We start from the raw sequence: 21,832 nt of genomic DNA on the forward strand, positions 1-21,832 counted from the left end.
ACACACACATTTGGCAATAAGTTAACAGAGAACCAGTCTGTAAAATGAATCTTCACCTCCTTCTCATTACCAAACCCAGGAAATGAAGCTTATATTTCCCTCATCCCCAATTAAAATTAGTTAGAAGCTGGACACAATAACACACACTTGTAATCTCAGCAACCTGGAGGCTGACCCAGGAGGATCACAAGTTTGAGGCTGCCCACAGCAACTTAGGAGCACTTTAAGAATAAAAAATAAAGGGATGAGAATGTAGCTCAGATTTTTTTTTGGTTTGGTTTGGTTTGGTTTGGTGGTACTGGAGATGGAACCCTTCTACCTCCGGGCTACACTCCCAGACCTATTTTATATTTTATTTGGAAACAGGGTCTCTTAAGCCAGAGAGGCTGGCTTCGAACCTGCGTGATCCTCCTGTCTCTGCCTCCCAAGCACGGGGATTACAAGCATGCATCACCACGTCCGGCTTATAGCTCAGTATTAAAGTACCCTTGGGTTCAATCTCCAGTACTAAGGGGAAAAAATGTTAGAAAAAGTTACTAATAACTTTCTAGTAGGAGCATCTAATAAGCCCTATAAGTCTTAATGAAGCTATTCTCTTCCTGAAACAACTTCTTTATTTATTCCTGTTTGGTGCTAGGGATTGAATCCACGAACTTGCACATGCTAATAAGCACCTGCTTTTACTACTGAGATACACCTCTATCCTCTCTCTGTTATGAAACAACTCTAATACAGATCTCATTTCTGCTAGCAAAAATAAATTAAATAAATAAATAAATGAAAAGCATGAGTTCTCATAATCTTGCCAATTCATTATAATTTAGCAATTAATTTTTGAGTTTATTAAATGAGGACCATGCTAAGCTTTTCATAAATGTTAGTTCATTTAATCTTCTCAACAACTCTAGAACAGTTTTCCATCTAAAATGAGAATAAATACCTAAGAAGAAGAGAAGTGAGATGTTAAGGCATATCTGGTATATCCAAGATTTAAATATAGGTCTGTTTAACTTTAAACATTGGCTCTTAACTTTATTACATCTCACTATAGCATAAAGCATTTACCTCTCTAAAATTTAGTCTCTTCATCTGAATGATATTACATATATCATTTCCCTAAGCTATACCCCTGGCCCTTTTTATTTTTATTTTGAAACAGGGTCTTGATAAGTTGCTGAGGGTCTCAATAAGTTGCTACGGCAGGCCTTGAACCTGGGATCCTCCTGTCTCAGCCTCTCCAGTACTGAGATTAAAGGTATGTGCCACCCAGCTTTTTTTCAATTATTAAAACAAAACTAAGAAATGCTCCAGAGAAAGGTCTAAAGGCATATAACTCACAAAGAGCAGTAAGATACTGAGAAGCAGTTTTCATGTTTTGATAGTCCGACTAGAACTTAAGAGCAGTAGTAGTTCTATATATCCAATAAAAATCTCCTAATAGCCTCTGAAAAACTGCAGCATTCTGTCCATGAAAGAAATATAAATTGCATGCAAAACTATGCATGGTATAAAGTGAAGGAAAGTGTCATATTTTACAAAACCTAACAGTTAATCGAAATTATATTAATGCTAACTTGATCTAATTACATAAATAAAAATATGTACCGTTCATTATGCTCTTGATATACAAGCCTGGACTTCTCCAATAGATATTTTTCAACGTAGGCACTAGAAGAAAAATAAAACTGGTTGATATAAATAATAAAGATTAATAAAGGCAGGTGAACATATTTATAGAATGTGCAAAAGTACGAAGAATACTTTCCAGATAGTTTCAGTACATTTACCATCATAATATACATGCTGTGTTATCTGTGTAAAATTCATAAACTCACAAGTTTTAATATGACAGAGAATGTGACAGGATGGACAAGATGAACAGGATCTAATACACTACAGGTACAAGAATGGACTTTATTCTGAAAGTAATGAGGAACTGAAACATCTATTTCTAATATTTTATTCTCTTTATCTAGATTATGCCCTTCAAGTCTTCAATACCCTTTACTCAAATAAGAGCAACAGGATAACATCTTACTTTTCCAGAAAAAGGAGTTCTGTAATCTGAAATTTTAAAACTTTAGGCTATTTTATACAAATTACTTACACAATATCCTTTGAGTCAGACTGACTCTTAGACTATATTTAACTCAACTCCTCTCCATCACAGGCTCTCTACTTCATTCACAAATACAGGCTATTTTCTCAAGCATATCATATACTACTGACTGAATAATTCATGCCCTTCCTTTCACTTCTAATTCCTTAGTCTATTTTCAGTCTCAGCTTAGTGAACTTCATCCTTCATTAATATGAAGCTTGAGTATGTCTTCACTGCAAATCCACTGCTATTACCACCACTGATTAAATTTATCACTTCTTCCAAATTATCATTACCATCTCCAATCTAAAATACTGAAAGGGCCCTGATCTATGTAATATGGAAGAAATGGAATTGATATGAACTAATATATTAAATCCTCACAAAGATCCTGCATAGCAAATATTACTTCCTTTACAAGTGTAAAAACTGATGTTCGTAGTTATTAAGATCATACACTAGTAAACAGGATAACTATGATATAAACTAGGTCTGTTTAAATACAAAATCTCTCAACCACACCAACATACTAGTTCATGGACATCTCTGTTCTCTCCTCCAATCCTTGCGTTATAACTGGCACATGAAATAAAAAGCTACAAAATAAGATCTAGTAATGTTATTTCTCTACTTTCACTTCTTCACCATACTGAAATATATGGGGGTGAACTGACAATATGTCTGTCTGGAATTTTAAAAATAAATAAATAAATAATTACAGGCATGGTGGTACATGCCTATAATTCCAGTACTTGAGAGGCTGAGACAAGAGGATAGGTTTACAGCCAGCCTCAGCAACTTAGTGAGACCCTGTTTCAAAATAAAGAGTAAAATCAGGTTGAGGATATAGCTCAGAGGTAGAACACCTCTGGATCCAGTCCCTAGTAGCACACACATACAAAAAAAAACTAGGTGTGGTGGTCCATACTTGTATTCCTAGTACTTGGGAGGCTGAGACAGAAGACCACAGGTTCAAGGCAAGCCTCAGCAACTTAGAAAGACACTCTACAATGTATTGAAACCTTGTTTCAAAATAAAAGATAAAATAAGGCTGGGTGTGCAGCTCAGAGGTAGAATGAACCTGGGTTCAATCTCTGGTGCCCTCCCAAAAACAAAATTAGCATAGAAAAAAAGAGATAGATGAAGCAAATAGGGCAAAATTTAATTATTGTTGAATCTGAGGTTTACTTGTTCTATTTATTCTCTTTAATTTTGTATATAATTGACTTTTTTTTTTTTTTGCAGTACTAGGGATAAAACCCAAGGGATTTTTACCTCTGAGCTACACTCCCAGCTCTAGTTTTTATTCTTTGTTTTGAAACAGGGTCTCACTGAGTTGCAAAGGACCTAAGTAACTGAAGCTGTTCACGAACAGCAATCCTCCTGTCTCAGCCTCCCAAATACCTTTGCAAACTGATGAATCTTCATAATCAGAAAAAAGAGATAAACTTGACACAAGAAAAATTTATCTCTCTTAATTTTTGTAGTTAATTTTAGTTTGGGTTTCATAAAAATGAAAGGGGGAATATATAGAGTAGTTCTGGTCAATTTTTAAAATTTTAAGTGCAGAAGTAATGACTTAAAAATAATTAAAATAGCATAAAAAGAAATCTCACTTATTAATGGGATACAAAACTCATTTAAAAAACTAGCAAACAGAACACGTGTGTGTGTGTATGTGTGTGTGTAAAATGACCAAGTGTGTGTGTGTGTGTGTGTGTGTGTGTGTGTGTAAAATGACCAAGTGTATTCTAGTCCCAGAAATGCAAAATAGTTCAATACTGGGGAGGCTGAGAAAAAAGATCATGGTTTCAAAGCCAGCCTCAGTAATTTAGTGAGGGCCTCAGCAATATAGAGCAAACTTGTTTCAAAACAAAAAATAAAAAGAGTGAGGGTATAGCTCCAAGGTAGAACGCCCCTGGGTTCAATCTCCTGCACTTAAAAAAATAATAACTAAAAAAGACCGGATGCCAGCCATTGGCACTACTAGGTGGTAGCAGAATCTTAGAAGACCAAGCTTGGTAGAAGGAAGTGAGGTCACTGGGGGCTTGTCCTAGAGGAGGAAATTGACATGCCTGGCCCCTTCCTCGCTCTCTTTTCTTTAATTCCCAGTACCAATGAGGTGAGCAGCTTCACTCCACCATAAGCTACCCATCAGGACGTTCTTCCTCACCACAGGCCTAAAATGAACAAACCCCACCAACTATGAACTGAAACTTCTGAAATCATGAGCCAAATAAAATCTTTCCTACTTTAGGTTATTGATCTTATATATTTTGTCACAGTGATGGAAAGCTGACTAATAAATATAGTATTAGAAGTAAATCAGTCAAGATAGAGAGTAATGTAAAGCTGGGTGTGGTGGCGCACACTTGTAATCCCAGCATTCAGGAGGCTGAGACCAGAGGATTGCGGTTTGCGGACAGCCTCCACTACTTAGTGAGGCCCTCCACAACTCAGTGAGACCTGTTTCAAAATAAAAAATAAAAAACTCAGGCTGGGGGTGTAGCTCTGAGGCAGAATACCCCAGGGTTCCATCCCCAGTACAGCAAAAAAAAAAAAAAAAGTAATCTAAAAGAAAGTAAAATTATCTCTATTTGCAGATAAAGTATACCTAAAAGAAATAAGAGAAACAGTAACAGTAATAAAATTAATAAGCAATAACATTCATCAAGTTAACAATATAAATATCAATAACTCTTACACATACAAACAAATGTAGCTAGAAGAAATAATTCAAGAGAAAAATGACATTTTTTTTTTTTAGTGCAGGAAAAAAGATTTATTATAAAAGCAAGGGTAATGGAGCCGTGTCTCAAAGAGATGGGAGTAGGAGAGAACATCACACCTCCAGAGAGAACGCCATGTAGACAGTGCTCAGAAAATCACACTTACACTGACAGAAATTACAATCAAAGAAAATACTTAGGAATAAACTCAACTAGAAATTAAATAAAAAATATGGGGGTGTGGGTCTGGAGATGGAACCCAGGGACATTCAACCTCCGAACTACACCCCCTCTGCCCTATATTTTATTCTTTATTGTGAAACAGGATCTCACTAAGTTACAGAGGGCCTCACTGAGTAGCAGAGGCTGTCCACGAACCCCGATCCTCTGGTCTCAGCCTCCTGAATGCTGGGATTACAAGCGTGCACCACCACGCCTGGGCTAGAAATACAAAAAAATTTAATCATTCCTAAAATACACAGATATCAATTATCCCCAAATTAATATATATATTTAAGAACATTCCAATAAAATCAAAGAGATATAGAAGAATCTTAAATACATATTAAGAAGTTAAAGAATTCAATCTGAAGCCAGGCATAGAGATGCACACTTGTAATCCCAGCATTTGGGAGGCTGAGACAGAAGGATCCCGGTTCACAGACAGCCTTAGCTAGTTAGTGAGGTCATTTGCAACTCAGTGAAACTCTGCTTCAAAGTAAAGAATAAAAAAATAGGGGCTGAGGGTATATCTTGGAGGTAGAATGCCCCTAGACTCCATCTCCAGTACTGAAAAAAAAAAAAATTCAGTTAAACTATTTTGTATGATGGTGAATATAAGTCTTTTATACATTTTCAAAACTCACAGAATGTACAATACAAAAAGTGAATCCTTATGCAAATTGTAGGCTTTAGTGTTAATAAGAATATAAACAAGAATAGTGGCTCATCAATTATAGCAAATAAACTACAGTAATGCAAGATTTTTGTAATAGGGAAAATTGTGATGGTAGACATATAATAATGTGAAGAGATATATGTGGATTCTCTGTATTTTCCACATACTTTTGCTATGAAGCAACATAAAAAATAGGTCTATTAAATTTAAGCTATAAGAAATATTCCTGGCACAGAAGACTGATATATAATATATAAAAATTATCACTGTAACAATATTAAATATTGATTATAAGAATAGTAGTATGGGCATGAAGAAAAATGAAGTTGTTTTAGAAAATCCAGTAATGAGGGATCAAGTTATATGTCCAATGTACTTGAAAACAATTTAAAAATAATGTATGTTATAATCCCAGTACTTGGAAGACTGAGACAGGAGGACCACACAGGATCAAAGCCAGCCTCAGCAACTCAGTGAGACCCTGTTTCCAAATAAAATGTAAAATAGGTCTGGGAGTATAGCCTGGAGGTAGAAAGCTTCTGGGTTCCACCCCCAGTACCACACACACATATAATAATAATAATAATAATAATAATAATAATAATAATGTATAATAGAAAAGTAAATCTCACAAATTGTTAACAATAAATAAAAACTGAAAGTAGCTGTGTTGCATTAAGCTTACAAATTTTCTGAAATTTAAAGCTTTTTTTTTTTTTTTGGTGGTACTGGGGTTCCTGGAAGCCCATCTACCTCCGGGCTACACTCCCAGGCCTATTTTTACATTTTTATTTGGAAACAGGGTCTCCTAAACCAGCGCACACGGCTGGCTTCGAACCTGCGCGATCCTCCTGTCTCTGCCTCCCAAGCGCGGGAATTACAAGCATGCGCCACCACGCCCGGCTGAAATTTAAAGCTTTCTATTTATTTTATTTTATTTTATTTATTTATTTATTTATTTTTTTGGTGGTACTGGGGTTCCTGGAAGCCCTTCTACCTCCGGGCTACACTCCCAGACCTATTTTTACATTTTTATATTTGGAAACAGGGTCTCCTAAGCCAGCGCACGCGGCTGGCTTCGAACCTGCGCAATCCTCCTGTCTCTGCCTCCCAAGCGCGGGTATTACAAGCGTGCACCACCACGCCCGGCCTTAAAGCTTTCTAAAATAAAAAAGAAGACAGGGGAAAAAAATTTTAGCCAGGCAGGATGACACACGCCAGTAATCCCAACTACCTAGAAGGCTGAGGATCTTAAAATAGACATCAAGCCAGGCATGATGGTGCACACTTGTAACCCCAGCATTTGGGAGGCTGAGACTGGAGGATCACAGTTCACAGACAGCCTCAGCTACTTAGTGAGGCCCTCTGCAACTCAGTGAGATCCAGTTTCAAAATAAAGAATAAAATATAGGGCAGGGGGAGTAGCTCGGAGGTCAAATGCCCCTGGGTTCCATCCCCAGACCCGCAAAAAAAAAAAAAAAAAAAAAAAAAAAGACATCAGCCTGGGCAACTTAGAGAAACCCTGTTTCAAAAGGAAAAAAAGGGGGAGATAAGAATATACCTAACGTGTGCTAAGCTCTGGTTTCAACTCTTGATATGACAAAATGATAATTTAAAAAAATAAAATAATTAGTGCATAAAATAATGTCACAGTTCACAAATGATTATGACAAAAATAAAAACATGCTCCAAATCCTACTACTACTAAGTAGCAAAACTTACCCAAGTACAGTGCCTGTTTCCTGGTAATTTACTTGAATAAACTTGCCAAAACGACTTGAATTATTATTATGAGCTGTCTTTGCATTACCAAAAGCCTGTCAAAAAAAAATTCTCATTAGTTCTCATTTTAAATTTTTTTAAAAACACTACTTAAGAGCCAGACATGGTGGCACACACTTGTAATCCCAGCATTTGGGAGGCTAAAACCGGAGGATCATGGTTCCTGGACAACCTCAGCTACTTAGTGAGGCCCTTTGCAACTCAGTGAGACCTGGTTTCAAAATAAAGAATAAAAAATAGGGCAGTGGGTGTGTAGCTCGGAGGTCAAATGCCCCTGGGTTCTATCCTCAGACCCTCAAAAAAAAAAAAAAAAAAAAAAAACACTACATAGGTCAATTCAAGAGATAAAATGCTAAATAACTGATAGGCAATTCACTTACAAGTTCAGATATATATATTTATAGTTTGGGTAAGATAAAAGAAAGCAATTAATAACTGAAATAAGACAAAGTAGATTTCATTTAATGCTATTCAGTAAAATAATTCCTTACTTTTTTTTTTTCTTGTGGTGCTGGGAACTTAACCCAAAGGCATTCCACCTCTGAGCTATACCCTCAGTTCTGTGTGTGTGTGTGTGTGTGTGTGTGTGTGTGTGTGTGTGTGTGTGACTGAGGGTTGAACCCTGAGGCATCCTACCTCTAAGCTAAAACCCCCAGCTATTTTATATTTTATTTTGAAACAGAGTCTTGTTAAGTTACCAAGAGCCTTGCTAAGTTGCTGAGGTTGTCTTTAAACTTGCAATCCATCTATCTTGTCTTTCCAACTACTAAAATTACACGTGTGCCACCATACCTGTCTTTTAATTATGTTTTAATAAATGTTATCAAGCTATAATTTTCAATAAAATGCATATATTTAAAATATACAGCAGAATATCACAGTACACACCTGTAATCCCAATATTCAAGAGGCTAAGTAAGACAGGAGGACCGCAGGTTCCAGACTGACCTCGGCAACTTAGCAAGACCATGTTTCAAAATCAGAAGGACTGGGAGTGTAGTTGGAAAGTAAAATGCCCCTGGGTTCATTCAATCCTCAGTATCAAAAAAAGGAAAAAAGAAAAAAAAGGAAGGAAGGAAAGTAGAGGAAATAAAAGAAAAAAAGAAGCTGGAGAAGTAGTTCAGTAGTAGAGCACTTGCCTACTTAAGCCCAAGGCACTACGTCCAATCACCAACACTGGAAAAAAAAAAGAAAAAGAAAAACTACCGAACTAGTGTAACCCATTCACAATATATTTAAAAAAACAAAACTAGAAAAGTCAAAGAGTCAGAGATGATTCGTTGCAACATTTTTCTCCTACTCTAAATGATTTCATGAGAATGACATACCCTCTCACTCCAAAAACCTAATACTGAACACATTCTAAAGGCAAATTCATGTGTACAATGAACACTAACTGTGCAAGTACTCATAGAGGACAAACACACACAAAAACCAGGCTGAGGAGGAAACCCCATCTGATGCCTCAACAACATTTCTACTTCAAAAATTTTCAGTGTGGTCAAGACCAGACGCATCCTCTGAAAATGTGTTAGAAATTCAAATTCTAAGACCCTTCACAGAAATAAAAAGTAAGAAATTGTGAGGATAAGGCCCAGCAATTTTTTTCAATAACCTAATAGAAGTTAATAGTTCTAATAGAAGCTAAAGTTTGAAAACTACTACATGCACATTTAAATTTCAGTGAAATTATATTTTTAAAAGCATTATAAGCCAGATGTGGTGGCATACTCTTTTAATCTCAGTACTTAGGAAGCTGAGGCAAGAAGACAGCAGGTTAGAGACCAGCTTTGGTAACTAAGCAAGATCGTTTCAACAGAAAAAATAAAAAATTGCCCTGGGGTATAAGCTCAGAGAGAGAATGCCCCTGGGTTCAATCCCCAGTACTACACAGAAAAGAAAAAGAAAAAGGAGGAGTAGGAGGAAGAGGAGAAAAAGAGAGCATTATAAAAAAAATCATTATTCTAAGCTGGACATGGTAGTGCACACCTATAATCCCACCCAATACTTGGGAGGCTGAGACAAGAGGATCACAGGTTCAAAGCCAGCCTCAGCAATGTAGGCTATCACCAATTTAACAATTTAGGCTATCACCATGTTTCCAAATAAAAATAGGGCTGAGAGTGTAGCTCAGAGGTAGAATGCCCTTGGGTTTAATTTTCAGCACTACATCATTACCACCACCACCACCATCATCATCATCATATTAAAAAATCATTCTAGCTGGGTATGGTGGCACATACTTGTAATCCCAGTACTTGAGAGGCTGAGGCAGCAGGAGGATCTGGGTTCTCGCCAGCCTCAGCAACTTGTGAGGCCTCTGCAATTTATTAAGACCCTGTTTCAAAATAAAGAATTAAAAATCAGGCTGGAGGTGTAGCTCAGAGGTAGAATGCCTCTGGGTTCCATCCCCAGTACCACCAAAAAGAATTTTTTTAAATTATTCCCTAATATGCAAAAACTAGGGAGAAATGGATAATAGGGGGAACTCTTGAAGTAGGGGCCCTATAGAGGAGCAATTAAGGTGGCCTATCTGAGGGGATAGGAAGGGAGAAGATGGAAACTCTTTAAAGCACATGATGTACTTAAATATCAATCACTAAATCAAGCATGGGAACAAGGGAGGGGGAGGGAATGGGATGGGCACTGGATAAAGGCTAACTGGGTGATGTGTGTGTATACATCCTCCCAAGTCTTATATTCCATTGAGATGTTTGACTACAATGCACCAATAATAATATATTAAATAAATAAAAAGCAGGGCCTCAGTAAATTGTGGAAGCTGGCCATAAATATACGATCCTCCTATCTTAGCCTCCCAAAGATTGGGATTACAGGCATGTGCATCACACATGACTAGTGCTAAACTTTAAATTACTAATTTTATGTTATGTGGCACTCAAAAAATAAAAAGTCTGAAAAAGGACAAAACATGTTAAGGAAACAAGAAACATGTGGGTTTTTTAAAATAAGACACATTCAAAGGAAACTATATCAGTACTTTCATAAAATAAAATGGAGCAGGTATAGTGGTACACGACTCAAATCCCAGTACATGGTAGGCTGAGAAAGGAGGATCACAGGTTCAAGGTCAGACTCAAGGCCCTCAGCAATTTTGTGAGACCCTGTTTCACACTGAAAAAAATAACACAGGGCTAGGGTAGGCTCATAGGTAGAATGAACCTAGGTTCAACTCCCAGAACCACAAAAAAAAAAAAAAAATTAAATGGTATAAACACCCTAATTAAATCCAGAAATGGTCATATTACATACTGACATGTAATAAAAAAGACAACCAGCTGCCTGAATAGTTTTTAAATATAAAGAAATAAATAGCAAACAGACAGAAAAAGATATCCTGCTCCTGCTAATTCTAGTCAAAAGAACACCTGAGCCAGGCTTGGTGGCACCAGGCTTGCCATGTCTGTGATCTCAGTACTTGGGTGGCTAAGGCAAAAGGATCACATGTTGGAAGCCAGCCTCACCAATTTGGCCAGGCCCTTAGCAACTTAGCAAGACCCTATTTCCAAACAAAAATAAAATAAAGTTGAGGATATAGCCTGAAGGTAGAATGCCCCTCTGGGTTCAACCTCCAGCACCACAAAAAAAAAAAAAAAAAAAAAAAAAGGAAGCGCAAGCCCGGCAAAGCAGCACACACCTGTAATCCCAGTACTTGGGTGACTGAAACAAAGACCAGAGGATTGTGGCTAGCCTCAGTAACTTAACTAGGACCATCACAATTTAGTGAAATGCTGTTTCAAATTAAAAAATAAAAAAGAACTGTCTGTGTAGCTCAGAGATAAAATGTCCCTGGGTTCTCTCTCCAGCACCATAAAATTTAAAAAAGGCTTGTCATCAGATACTTCTCTTATTTAAAAAAACTAAAAAAAGAAAAAAGAAAATTAAATGTAGGAAAAAGATAAACGCAATGAAGACAGAAACTGAATAAAATAGCAAAAAAAAAATCAATGTTGGCCGGGCGTGGTGGCGCACGCTTGTAATACCCGCGCTTGGGAGGCAGAGACAGGAGGATCGCGCAGGTTCAAAGCCAGCCGCGCGCGCTGGCTTAGGAGACCCTGTTTCCAAATAAAAATGTAAAAATAGGTCTGGGAGTGTAGCCCGGAGGTAGAAGGGCTTCCAGGAACCCCAGTACCACCAAAAAAAAAAAAAAAAAAAATCAATGTGGTGCACTGCCTATAATCATGGTACTTAGGAGGCTGAGACAGGAAAATCACAGGTTCAAGGACAGACTCTCAACAACCCAGGGAGACTGTTTCAAAAAAATAAAAATAAAAAAGGGCTAGAAGTGGAGCTCTAAAGTAGACTGCCCCTGGGTTCAATCCCCAGTAAACACACACACACACACATACAAACACACACACACAGCACTTTATGCCAATATGACAGTTTTAATTAAGCAAGTTCCTCAAAGACACAAACTAGCAAAACTTTCTAAAGGAGAAATTGAGTTGGATATAATGGCTCAACATAACAGCCAGACATCCAAACACTTACGAAATAACGTAAGTGTTCAACAACTGAAGAATGGATAAAGAGAATGTGCTATGTACACACAAAGGAGTTTTTACTCAGTCCTAGAGAACAAAACCATACCATATGCAAGAAAATGGATGGAATAGAGAACTTTACATTCAGTCAGATCAGCCAGTCTCAGAAGTCAAGATCAAATGTTTTCCCTCATGTGAAAGCTAGAGAGAAAACAGTAAACACAAAGGATGTAAATGAGAAGAGCGCAGTAAAATAGTGGCAAGGTATGGGGTAGGGATACAGGGAGGTAGATAAGGAGGCTTGAGAAAGGGAACAGCTTAAATAATAAAATATTCATGTTTACATAAATATGAAGGCATCACTAACCAATCTAACATGTATGAGAAGGAGAGAGCAGGATGAGATTCAGAAGAAAATAAAAGTGTATGCCTTTATGTTTATGCCACTTTGAACTTCATTATGATGTATAAAATACCAATAAAAATATTTTTAAAAAATCAGAACTTTGAAGCCGGGCGTGGTGGTTCATGCTTGTAATCTCAGCATTTGGGAGGCTGAGACCAGAGGATCATGGTTCACTGACAGCCTCAGCTACTTAGTGAAACTCTCCGAAACTTAGTGAGACTGTTTCAAAATAAAAAATTAAAAATTTGGCAGGGCAGGGGGTGTGGCTCGGAGGTAGAAGGCCCCTGCCCTGGGTTCTACCTCCAGTACAGAAAAAAAAAATTAAAACTTTGGCTGAGTGTGGTGGTGGCACACACTTGTAATCCCAGCATTTGCATTCAGGAGACAAAGAGGCAAAGACTGAAGAATTAGGAATTATGGTTCTCAACAGCCTCAGCTACTTAGTGAGGCCCTTCACAACTCAGTAAGACCCTGTTTCAGAAATGAAAAGACTAAAACATAAGGCTGAGGGTGTAGATCAGAGGTGCAATGTCCATGGGTTCCATCCCCGGTACTCAGAAAAAATAAAAATTAAAACTTTGTTTAGAAACTTTCCCACAAAAAATGTATGCGTTCTGATAGTTTCATTAATAAATTCAAATACTGATGGTAGGGTGAAAAAAATAATTCTACACAAGCTTTTTTAAAAATATGAGGGACAATTCCCCAACTGAATTTATCAGAATTTATTAGATAGAATTATCTGAAAGGGAAAAAAATTTACAGAAAACAATTATCTTTCAAGATGACAAATGCAAAAATTGTAAGCAAAACTCTATCAATTCTAATCTAATGATACATTGTTAGTACATTATAACCAACTAGTGTTTATCCCAGAAATCAAAGGCTAATTTAACATTCAAAAACTATTACTGTAATTCCACTCTGTTCCATTTGGGCAGCAAGAGATTAGAGTTGAGCAGTTGGCAAGTTCTGTGGAATGAAGGCCTCCCTAGAGAGAAACTGTTCAAATGCTGGCTGCCTTCCCAACTCCCCAAGCACAAGGCCAAAAGCCCTCTACCCAGTTAACTTTGTGAGTGAGATGTGGGTAAGCATTCTGTATCTACGTTCACAGAGATTTCCCCAGAGAGACAAACTTGGTTGAGATGACCCAGAGAGGGTGGACTAGAGTAGATTTCCCTGTCAATCTGTAATTCATTGTGTCTGTGAAACAAATGTTTAAAGTTCAGTGTTTTGAATGTAAAACAAAACAAACTCCTTAGAAAGTAGATAAGGATGTTGCTTTCACCACTTCTGTTGAACACTACACTGGAATTGCCACTTAAATCAGGCAAAGAGAAAAAAATGACATCCAGATTGGAAAAGAAAAAATAAAACTGTCTTTTATTTTATGTATTTATTTATTTATTTTGCAATAATGGGGATGGGATTCAGGAACATTCTACCTCTGAGCTACACTCCAGCCCTATTTTTTAGTCTATTTATTTATTTATTTATTTATTTTTTTTTTTTTTTAATGGTACTGGGGTTCCTGGAAGCCATTCTACCTCCGGGCTACACTCCCAGACCTATTTCATACTTTTTTTTTTTTTTTTTTTTTTTTTTTTTTTGGGGGAAACAGGGTCTCTTAAGCCAGCATGGCTGGCTTCGAACCTGCGCGATCCTCCTGTCTCAGCCTCCCCAGCGCTGGGATTACAACCATGCGCCACTACGCCCGGCTTAAGACCTATTTATTTTAAGCTATAAAATATTACTATGATGGGGTTGAGGATGCAGCTCAATGGCAGAGTATTTGCCTCACATGTGCAAAGGATGGGGTTTGATATACAGCACTGCAAAACAAAATTTTTTTTATTTTTACTGAAAAAAATTAAAGTTTATTAATTTGTTAATACATAGAGATATAAATTTGTTCTTGGGTCAGATGACAATACTGTTATCATATCAATTCTCCCCAAAATGACCTACAAATTCAACAAAATTTGAACCAAAGTCCCAGAAAACTTTTGTAAAAAAAGTGAACAAGCTAGTTCTAAAATGCATATAAAAATGAAAAGAACATGGAATATAATTCTGAAAAACAAGAACAAAGTTGAAGGGTTAATACTAATTTCAAAATTATTGTGAAAGTATGTAACAGAAGCAGTATGGTACTAGCATCAAGATAGAGGATTGGAACAGGAGGATCCAAAAGTGAATCTATACATAACAAATACTTTTTTTTTTTGCAGTACTGGAGATGGAACCCAGGGGCATTCTACCTCTGAGTGACACCCCCAGCACTGTATTTTATTCTCTATTTTGAAACAGGTCTCAGTGAGTTGCAAAGGGCCTCATTAAATAGCTGAGGCTGGCCACGAACTGTGATCCTCCTGTCTCAGCTTTCTGAATGCTGGGATTATGAGCATGCGCCACCACGCCCGGCTCATACAAATACTGTTTTATTGTGTGTTTGTTTTGTGGTAGTGGGATTCCTGGAAACCCTACTACCTCCGGGCTATACTACCAGACCTATTTTATGTTATTTTTATTTGGAAAAAGGCCCTCTTAAAGCCAGTAAGGCTGACTTCGAACCTGTGCCATCCTCCTGTCTCCGCCTCCCAAGCACAGGGATTACAAGTGTGTGCCACCACGCCTGGCTGCAAATACTTTTTTGATGCAGACAGTAAAAAATGCATTTTAAGAAAAAGTATTGCAAAAAGTAGAGATTCATAGACAAACACTGGATCCATACCTCACACCATATGCCAAACTAAATTGAAAATGAATCACAGACCTAAATGCAAAACCTAAAATAATAAAACTACTACAAAAAGGAGAATCGTTGTTACCATAGTTGAGAAAAGGTTTTCTTTAAAAAAATGCAAATGCAATCTATAAAACATTTTTAATAGATAAAATTGTATAATTCTGCTCTTCAAAAGGTACTATTAATAGAAGGTTATGACAGGCATGGTGGCACACGCTTGTAATCACAATACTTGGGAGGCTAAGACAGGAGGACAGCAGGTTCACAGCCAACCTCAACTCCTTAGTGAGGCCCTCTGCAATTTACTGAAACCATTTCAATATAAAGAATTTAAAAACTCATGCTGGGGGTGTAGCTGGAAGGTAAAATGCACCTGGGCTCAATCCCCAGCACTACAAAAAAAGAGAAAAACGGGGGGAGGAAGATTTAAGCTGGGCATGATGGTGCATGCCTATAATCCTAGTACTTGAGAGGATGAGTTAAGAGGATCACAGATTCAAGGACAACTTCAGCAACCTAGTGAGACCCTGTTTCAAAACAAAAAGTAAAATATGATTGGGGGTGTAGCTAAGAGATTGAATGCCCTTGGCTTCACTCTCCAGTACCAAACAAAACAGACAGAGAAACAGAGACAGAGACACACACACACACACACACACACACACACACACACACACAGAGAGAGAGAAAGAGAGAGAGAGAGAGAGAGAGAGAGAGAGAGAGAGAGAGAGAGAGAGAGAGAAAGGTTAAGTCCAGTGCAGGTTTGAGGTCATCCTCAGCAATTTAGTAAAATCCTGTTTCAAAATAAAAAATAAAACAGGACTGAAGGTATAGCTCAGAGGTAAAATGTCCGAGTTCAACACCAAGTATCAAAAAGGGGAGGGGTTAAATAAAACAGAGCCGAGGGTATAGCTCAGAGGTAAAATGTCCCTGAATTCAACACCAAGTACCAAAAAGGGGGGGGGGAGGGTTTAAATCTCAGAGACAAATGTTTGCAAAACATTATCTGAAGTTACCCAAGATATAGCAGAATAGCTCAGTAGTAAAATGCACACTTAACATATGGGAGTGTCTGGGTTTAATCCCCAGCACCACCAAGAGAAAAAAAAAGGAAGTAAAACCACCCAATAAAATTGGGCAATACAATCTGTCAGACACTTCACCAAAGAAGATACCTGGATGACAAATTAAAATTAAAATCACAATGCCAAACCACTATATATTTATTAGAATGGCTTAAAAAGAAATAAATGAGCCGAGAATGGTGAGGCACGCTTGTAATCCAGCATTTGCAAGGCTGAGACTGGAGGATTCAAGTTCATGAACAGCCTCAGCTACTACTTAATGAGGCCCTTTGCAACTCAGTAAGACCCTTTTTCAAAATAAAGAATAAAAATAGGGCTGGAGGTGTAGCTCAGAGGTAGAATGCTCCTGGGTTCCATCCCCAGTACAGCCAAAAAAAAAAAAAAAAAAAGACTACACCAAGGATATAGAGTAAATGAAACTGTCATACACTACTAGTAAGAATATAAAATTCAATCACCTTGTTAAAGTTTGGCCGTTCCTTAAAAAGTTAATTAGCAAACCTATCATATGACCTACTCCTTTCACACCTAGGAATTTACTAAAGAGAAAGGAAAAGTGCATGTCTACACAAAGATTTGTACACAGTTTATGTGCAATAGTAAAGAACTTAAAACAACCAATATATCCATCAACAAGCTAGTAGATAAACTTTGGTATACAATGGAATACTACTATGTTAGCAATAAAAAATGAAATTTTTACATGTGTAACAATGCAGATCTCAAGATAATTATACCAAGTGAGAGAAACCAAACATAAAAAGAATACACACAATATGACTAAGTTTATATAAAATTGTGAAAATGAAAATTAATCTATAGTGACAGAATTTAAGCGGCTTCTTACAGATGGGTGAGCTGAAAGGATTGAGAGAATAATTAGAAAAAGATGTGCAGAAACTTCAAAGGTAAGGATATTGTAGTATCTTGACTGTGGTGGTAGTTTTCATAGTACATATAAATATATATGTCAAAATTTATCACATTATACACTATTTATTTATTTATTTATTTATTTATTTATTTATTTATTTGGTGGTACTGGGGTTCCTGGAAACCCTTCTACCTCCGGGCTATACTCCCAGACCTATTTTTTTTATACTTTCTTATTTGGAAACAGGGTCTCTTAAGCCAGCGCGGCTGCCTTCGAACCTGCACGATCATCCTGTCTCCACCTCCCAAGCGCGGGGATTACAACCATGCACCACCATGCCTGGCATCACATTACACACTTTAAATATGTATTTCAATTATATTTCACAATTCTTTTTTTTTTTTTTTGCAGTACTGGGGATGGAATGCAAGGGCATTGTACCTCTGAGCTACACTCCCAGCCCTATTTTTTATTCTTTATTTTGAAACAGGGTCTCATTGAGTTGCAAAAGGCCTAATTAGTTGAGGCTGTCCACTAACCTTGATCCTCCTGTCTCAGCCTCCCAAATGCTGGGATTACAAGTGTGCGTGTACCACCATGCCCAGCTACAAATGTGTGTGTGTGTGTGTGTTTTACTGGGGTTGAGCCCAGGGGCATTCTACTTCTGAGCTACACTCCCAATCCTATTCTATTTTACTTTTTATTTTGAAACAGGGTCTCGTTAAGTTGCTGAGACTGGAAGCAAACCTCCAATCCTCCTGTCTCAGACTCACAAGTACTGGGATTACAAGCCTGTGTCACCATGTTTGACCACAAAATCTCTTTTAAAAACACTACTGAGGCCGGACATGGTGGCGCACGCTTGTAATCCCCGTGCTTGGGAGGCTGAAACAGGAGGATCGCATGGGTTCGAAGCCAGCCTCAGGTACTTAGTGAGGCTTTCAGCAACTTAGTGAGACCCTGTTTCCAAATAAAATATAAAAAAAGGTCTGGGAGTATAGCCCGCAGGTAGAAAGCCTCTGGGTTCCCCCGCCAGTACCACCAAAAAAACAAACAAACAAACAAACAAAACACTACTGAGGCCAGATGTGGTTAATTCACACCTAAAATCTCAGTACTTGGGAAGCTAAGACAGGAAGATCACAAGTTCACAAACAGACTCAGCAATTTAGCGAGACTGTTTCAAAATGAAAAAATAAAGAAGGGCTGGGGGTATAGCTTGGAGATAGAATGCCTGTGGGTTCAACCCTCAATACAAGACACACACACACACGCGCGCGCGCGCACACACACACACACACACACACACACACAGGAGCCAGATGTGGTAGCACAAGCCTATAATCCCAGCTACTAAGGAGGCTTAAAGAGGCTGAAGCAAGAGGGTCCTAAATTCAAGGCCAGCCTTGGCAACTTAGTGAGACCTTGTCTTAAAAAAGAGCTGGCTGAGTGTGGTGGTGCATGCTTGTAATCCCAGTACTTAGGAGGATGAGACAGGAAGACCACAGGTTCGAAGCCAGAATCAGCTACTTAGGTCTCCTGCAATTTGTGAGATCCTGTTTCACAAAAAATGAATAAAAAACAGGGCTGGAGTATAGTTCAGAAATTTAATGCCCCTAGGTTCAATCCCCAGTACAACCAAAAATAAAAAAAATAAATAAATAAAAATAAAAAAGGGTGAGGATGTAGCTCAGTAGTAAAACATGCCTAGCAAGTGCAAGAACACGTTCAATTCCCAGTACTGCAAAACACACGCACACGTGCACACACACATGCACACACACACACTACTGCATCCTTTCAGATCTAAAACAAAAATTTTATTCTCTTTCCTCTTTTTTAATTAACAACTAAAAACTGTATATTTATGGTGTACAACATGACGTTTTTATACATACACACAACTGAGGAATAGTTAAGTCAAGCTATTTACCATGTACATTATCTCATATACTTTTTTATGGTAAAACAAAATTATTCTCAGAAATTTTTAGGTATATGATACATTGTTACTAGAGTTGCAATATTAAAAATAAACAGACATGGTCCACAAACCTGTAATCCCAGTACTTGGAAGGCTGAGATAGGAGGATCATAGCCTCAACAAGTAGTGAGACTCTCATCAACCTAGCAAGACCCTGTTTCCAAATAAGAAATAAAATCGGGCTAAAGGTGTAGCTTGAAGGTAGAACGCCTCTTTCTGGGTTCGATCCTCAGTATCTATCTATCTATCTCTATCTCTCTCTCTCTCTCTCTCTCTCTCTCTCTCTCTCTCTCTCTCACACACACACACACACACACACACACACACACAAACCCTTAAATTTAACCATCTTGTCTAAGCAAAATTTTGTGTGGGCTCTTTAACCCAACATCTCTTCAATCCCCAAAACTCCTAGTTACAAATATTTTATTGTTTTAATGCATGTGACTTTTTTCAGATTACATATATGTGAGATCATGCATTTATCTTTGTATATGTTCTTTCAACATTTCATAGTGTTACTTCTAAATCATCCTAAACTCATATTTTCCACAATCTTTTTTATATTTTTAAGTACCGGCAATTGTGTAACACACTCATATTCTCTACATTTTTACAAGTAAATCCTTAATAGCTTCAATGCCAGGCACACAATAAGGCTAGACCTATAAATACATAGCCAAAAATATTTTCCCCAACCACTTACTTCCCCAAACCAATTAAAGACAATGCTCCTAGCCTGATTTTTATCTTTCTAAAGAGACAGATATAATTTTAGTCATCTCCCTCTTTGAATCACTGACCCAAAGACACTCTTCAAAAAAAGTTTTACTACTATTAGATCCTTCAATCTTCCACACTACCTGTTCTGCTTTGCCTTTTTTTTTTTTTTTTTTTTTTTCAGTACTGGGGACAGAACCCAGGGCATTGTACCTCCAAGTTACACCTCCAAGCCCTATTTTTTAGTCTTTTTATTTTTGAAACAGGGTCTCACAGTATTTGAGTTGTGAAGGGCCTCGCTAAGTAGCTGAAGTTGCCCCACAAACTGATCCTCTGGTCTCAGCCTCCCAAACGCTAGGATTACAAGTGTGCACCACCATACCTGGCTTGCCATTTTCTAGTTTTCCTTGATAATTAATAACGATGTCAGTAGTACCTATATTTAGTTTTATTTCATCTTCTCACATCAACCAATTTTTTTGGGGGGGCAGGTCTGGGGATAGGACCCAGGGGGCATTTGACCTCCAAGCTACAGCCCTGGCCCTATTTGTTATTCTTTATTTTGAAACCAGGTCTCACTGAGTTGCAAAGGGCCTAAGTAGCTGAGGCTGTCCGTGAACCACGATCCTCCAGTCTCAACCTCCCAAATGCTGGATTACAAGCGTGCGCCACCACGCCCGACCTAACCAAATATCTTTTAAAGATACACTTAAGAGTTTGTGTATACTTCTCTACACTTACCTCAAGTACTGGTCCAGCTCCAAGAATAATCTGTTCTACTCCACTGGCAAATCCTTTCTGACTGAGGGCAGTGAGGTGATGAATAAGAAAGTTTGTGCTTTGAGTCTTCCCAGAACCACTCTCTCCCGAAATCACAATGCACTGATTCTTCTTGCGTTGAAGCATAGCATGATAAGCTACATCAGCTACAGCATATATGTGGGGCTCAAGTTTTCCCAACTGGTGGTTATCATACATTTTGACATATTTGGGGTTATAAATAGGAAGAAATTTGAATGGGTTAATAACTATTAGAATACTGCCAACATAAGTATAAATTTTTTCATGCTTAAAGCGATTCCGTAGGTTTTCTAAGAGAGTTTTCTCATTCAAGTCAGGTAAGCTACATAAATCATCAAAGTCTTTCTGTTGAGGCTGTGGAAGAAAACCCCGTTCCATCATCCTGCGACGTTCTTCCGTTACCCGTAGCCATGACTGAAGGCTGCCATAATGGATTGATCCATCAAGGTTTTTTTCTCTCAAAAGAAAGCGGTAGTCCTCTCCACTTAAGCGATTTTCCAGGGCCATTCGAGGCCACATCATCATTCTTTGAACAGGACAGTCTGTTGGATTGAGAATCCATTCTTCTCCACCAAATTCCTTTACCTCTGCTAAAACATAACATTTTGTTTTGTCTAGATGAAGTCTATTTATAAGAGAGTCAATCACCTCAGCAGCTGTGGAGTTTTTTCTGGCAGGAATTGGACAATAGATCGTCCCTTCTGAAATTGTCCCAGGATATATACGTAACGTATGTTCATTATCCTCAAAGCGTCGTCTTCCTCCATCACTTATATTCATATTGGATCCTGTCCCATCAGCATGGATAGTATGTGTTCAGGATTGTGAAAAACATTTTCTTGGCAAAAAAAAACTGTAAAATAAAAAAAAAAAGTGAAGCATTTACAAGTCGTATTATACACTGCTTTCTGATATTCAAGAGAGACTTAACAGGGCAAAGTGGTTCATGCCTGTAATTCCAGTGGTTGGGAAGGCTGAGACAGGAAGACCACAGTTTTGAAGTCAGCCTTGGCAACTCAGCAAAACCTGTTTCATGGTGAAAAAAACAAAAAAGGGCTGAGTATAACTCAGAGGTACAATGTCTATGGGTTCAATCTCCAGCACCAAAAAAGAAAGAAAAAAAGAAAAGTTTGACAAACATGTTCATCACATCTTAGAACACAAAATCCTAACTCTCATTAAAGGAACATGCACT

The 21,832-nt window shown here is 37.8% G+C and overlaps 1 protein-coding gene across 2 annotated transcripts in view; it reads right to left on the reverse strand.

Annotated features, from left to right (window-relative positions):
* MYO9A (myosin IXA) overlaps positions 1-21,417 on the reverse strand; it is a gene marked incomplete at both ends in the record, with an annotated part of 187,408 nt that extends 165,991 nt beyond the window's left edge. For both annotated transcript variants that reach the window (XM_080693311.1, XM_080693312.1), the window contains 3 exons: positions 1,606-1,668; positions 7,451-7,545; positions 20,578-21,417. In XM_080693311.1, the coding sequence (XP_080549437.1) occupies positions 1,606-1,668; positions 7,451-7,545; positions 20,578-21,417 (998 nt within the window). The remainder of the gene's footprint in view (positions 1-1,605; positions 1,669-7,450; positions 7,546-20,577) is intronic.
* Between the last annotated feature and the right edge of the window lie 415 nt (positions 21,418-21,832).

The sequence above is a fragment of the Muscardinus avellanarius genome, assembly GCF_963383645.1.
Source record: "Muscardinus avellanarius genome assembly, chromosome: 3".
NCBI lineage: Eukaryota > Metazoa > Chordata > Mammalia > Rodentia > Gliridae > Muscardinus > Muscardinus avellanarius.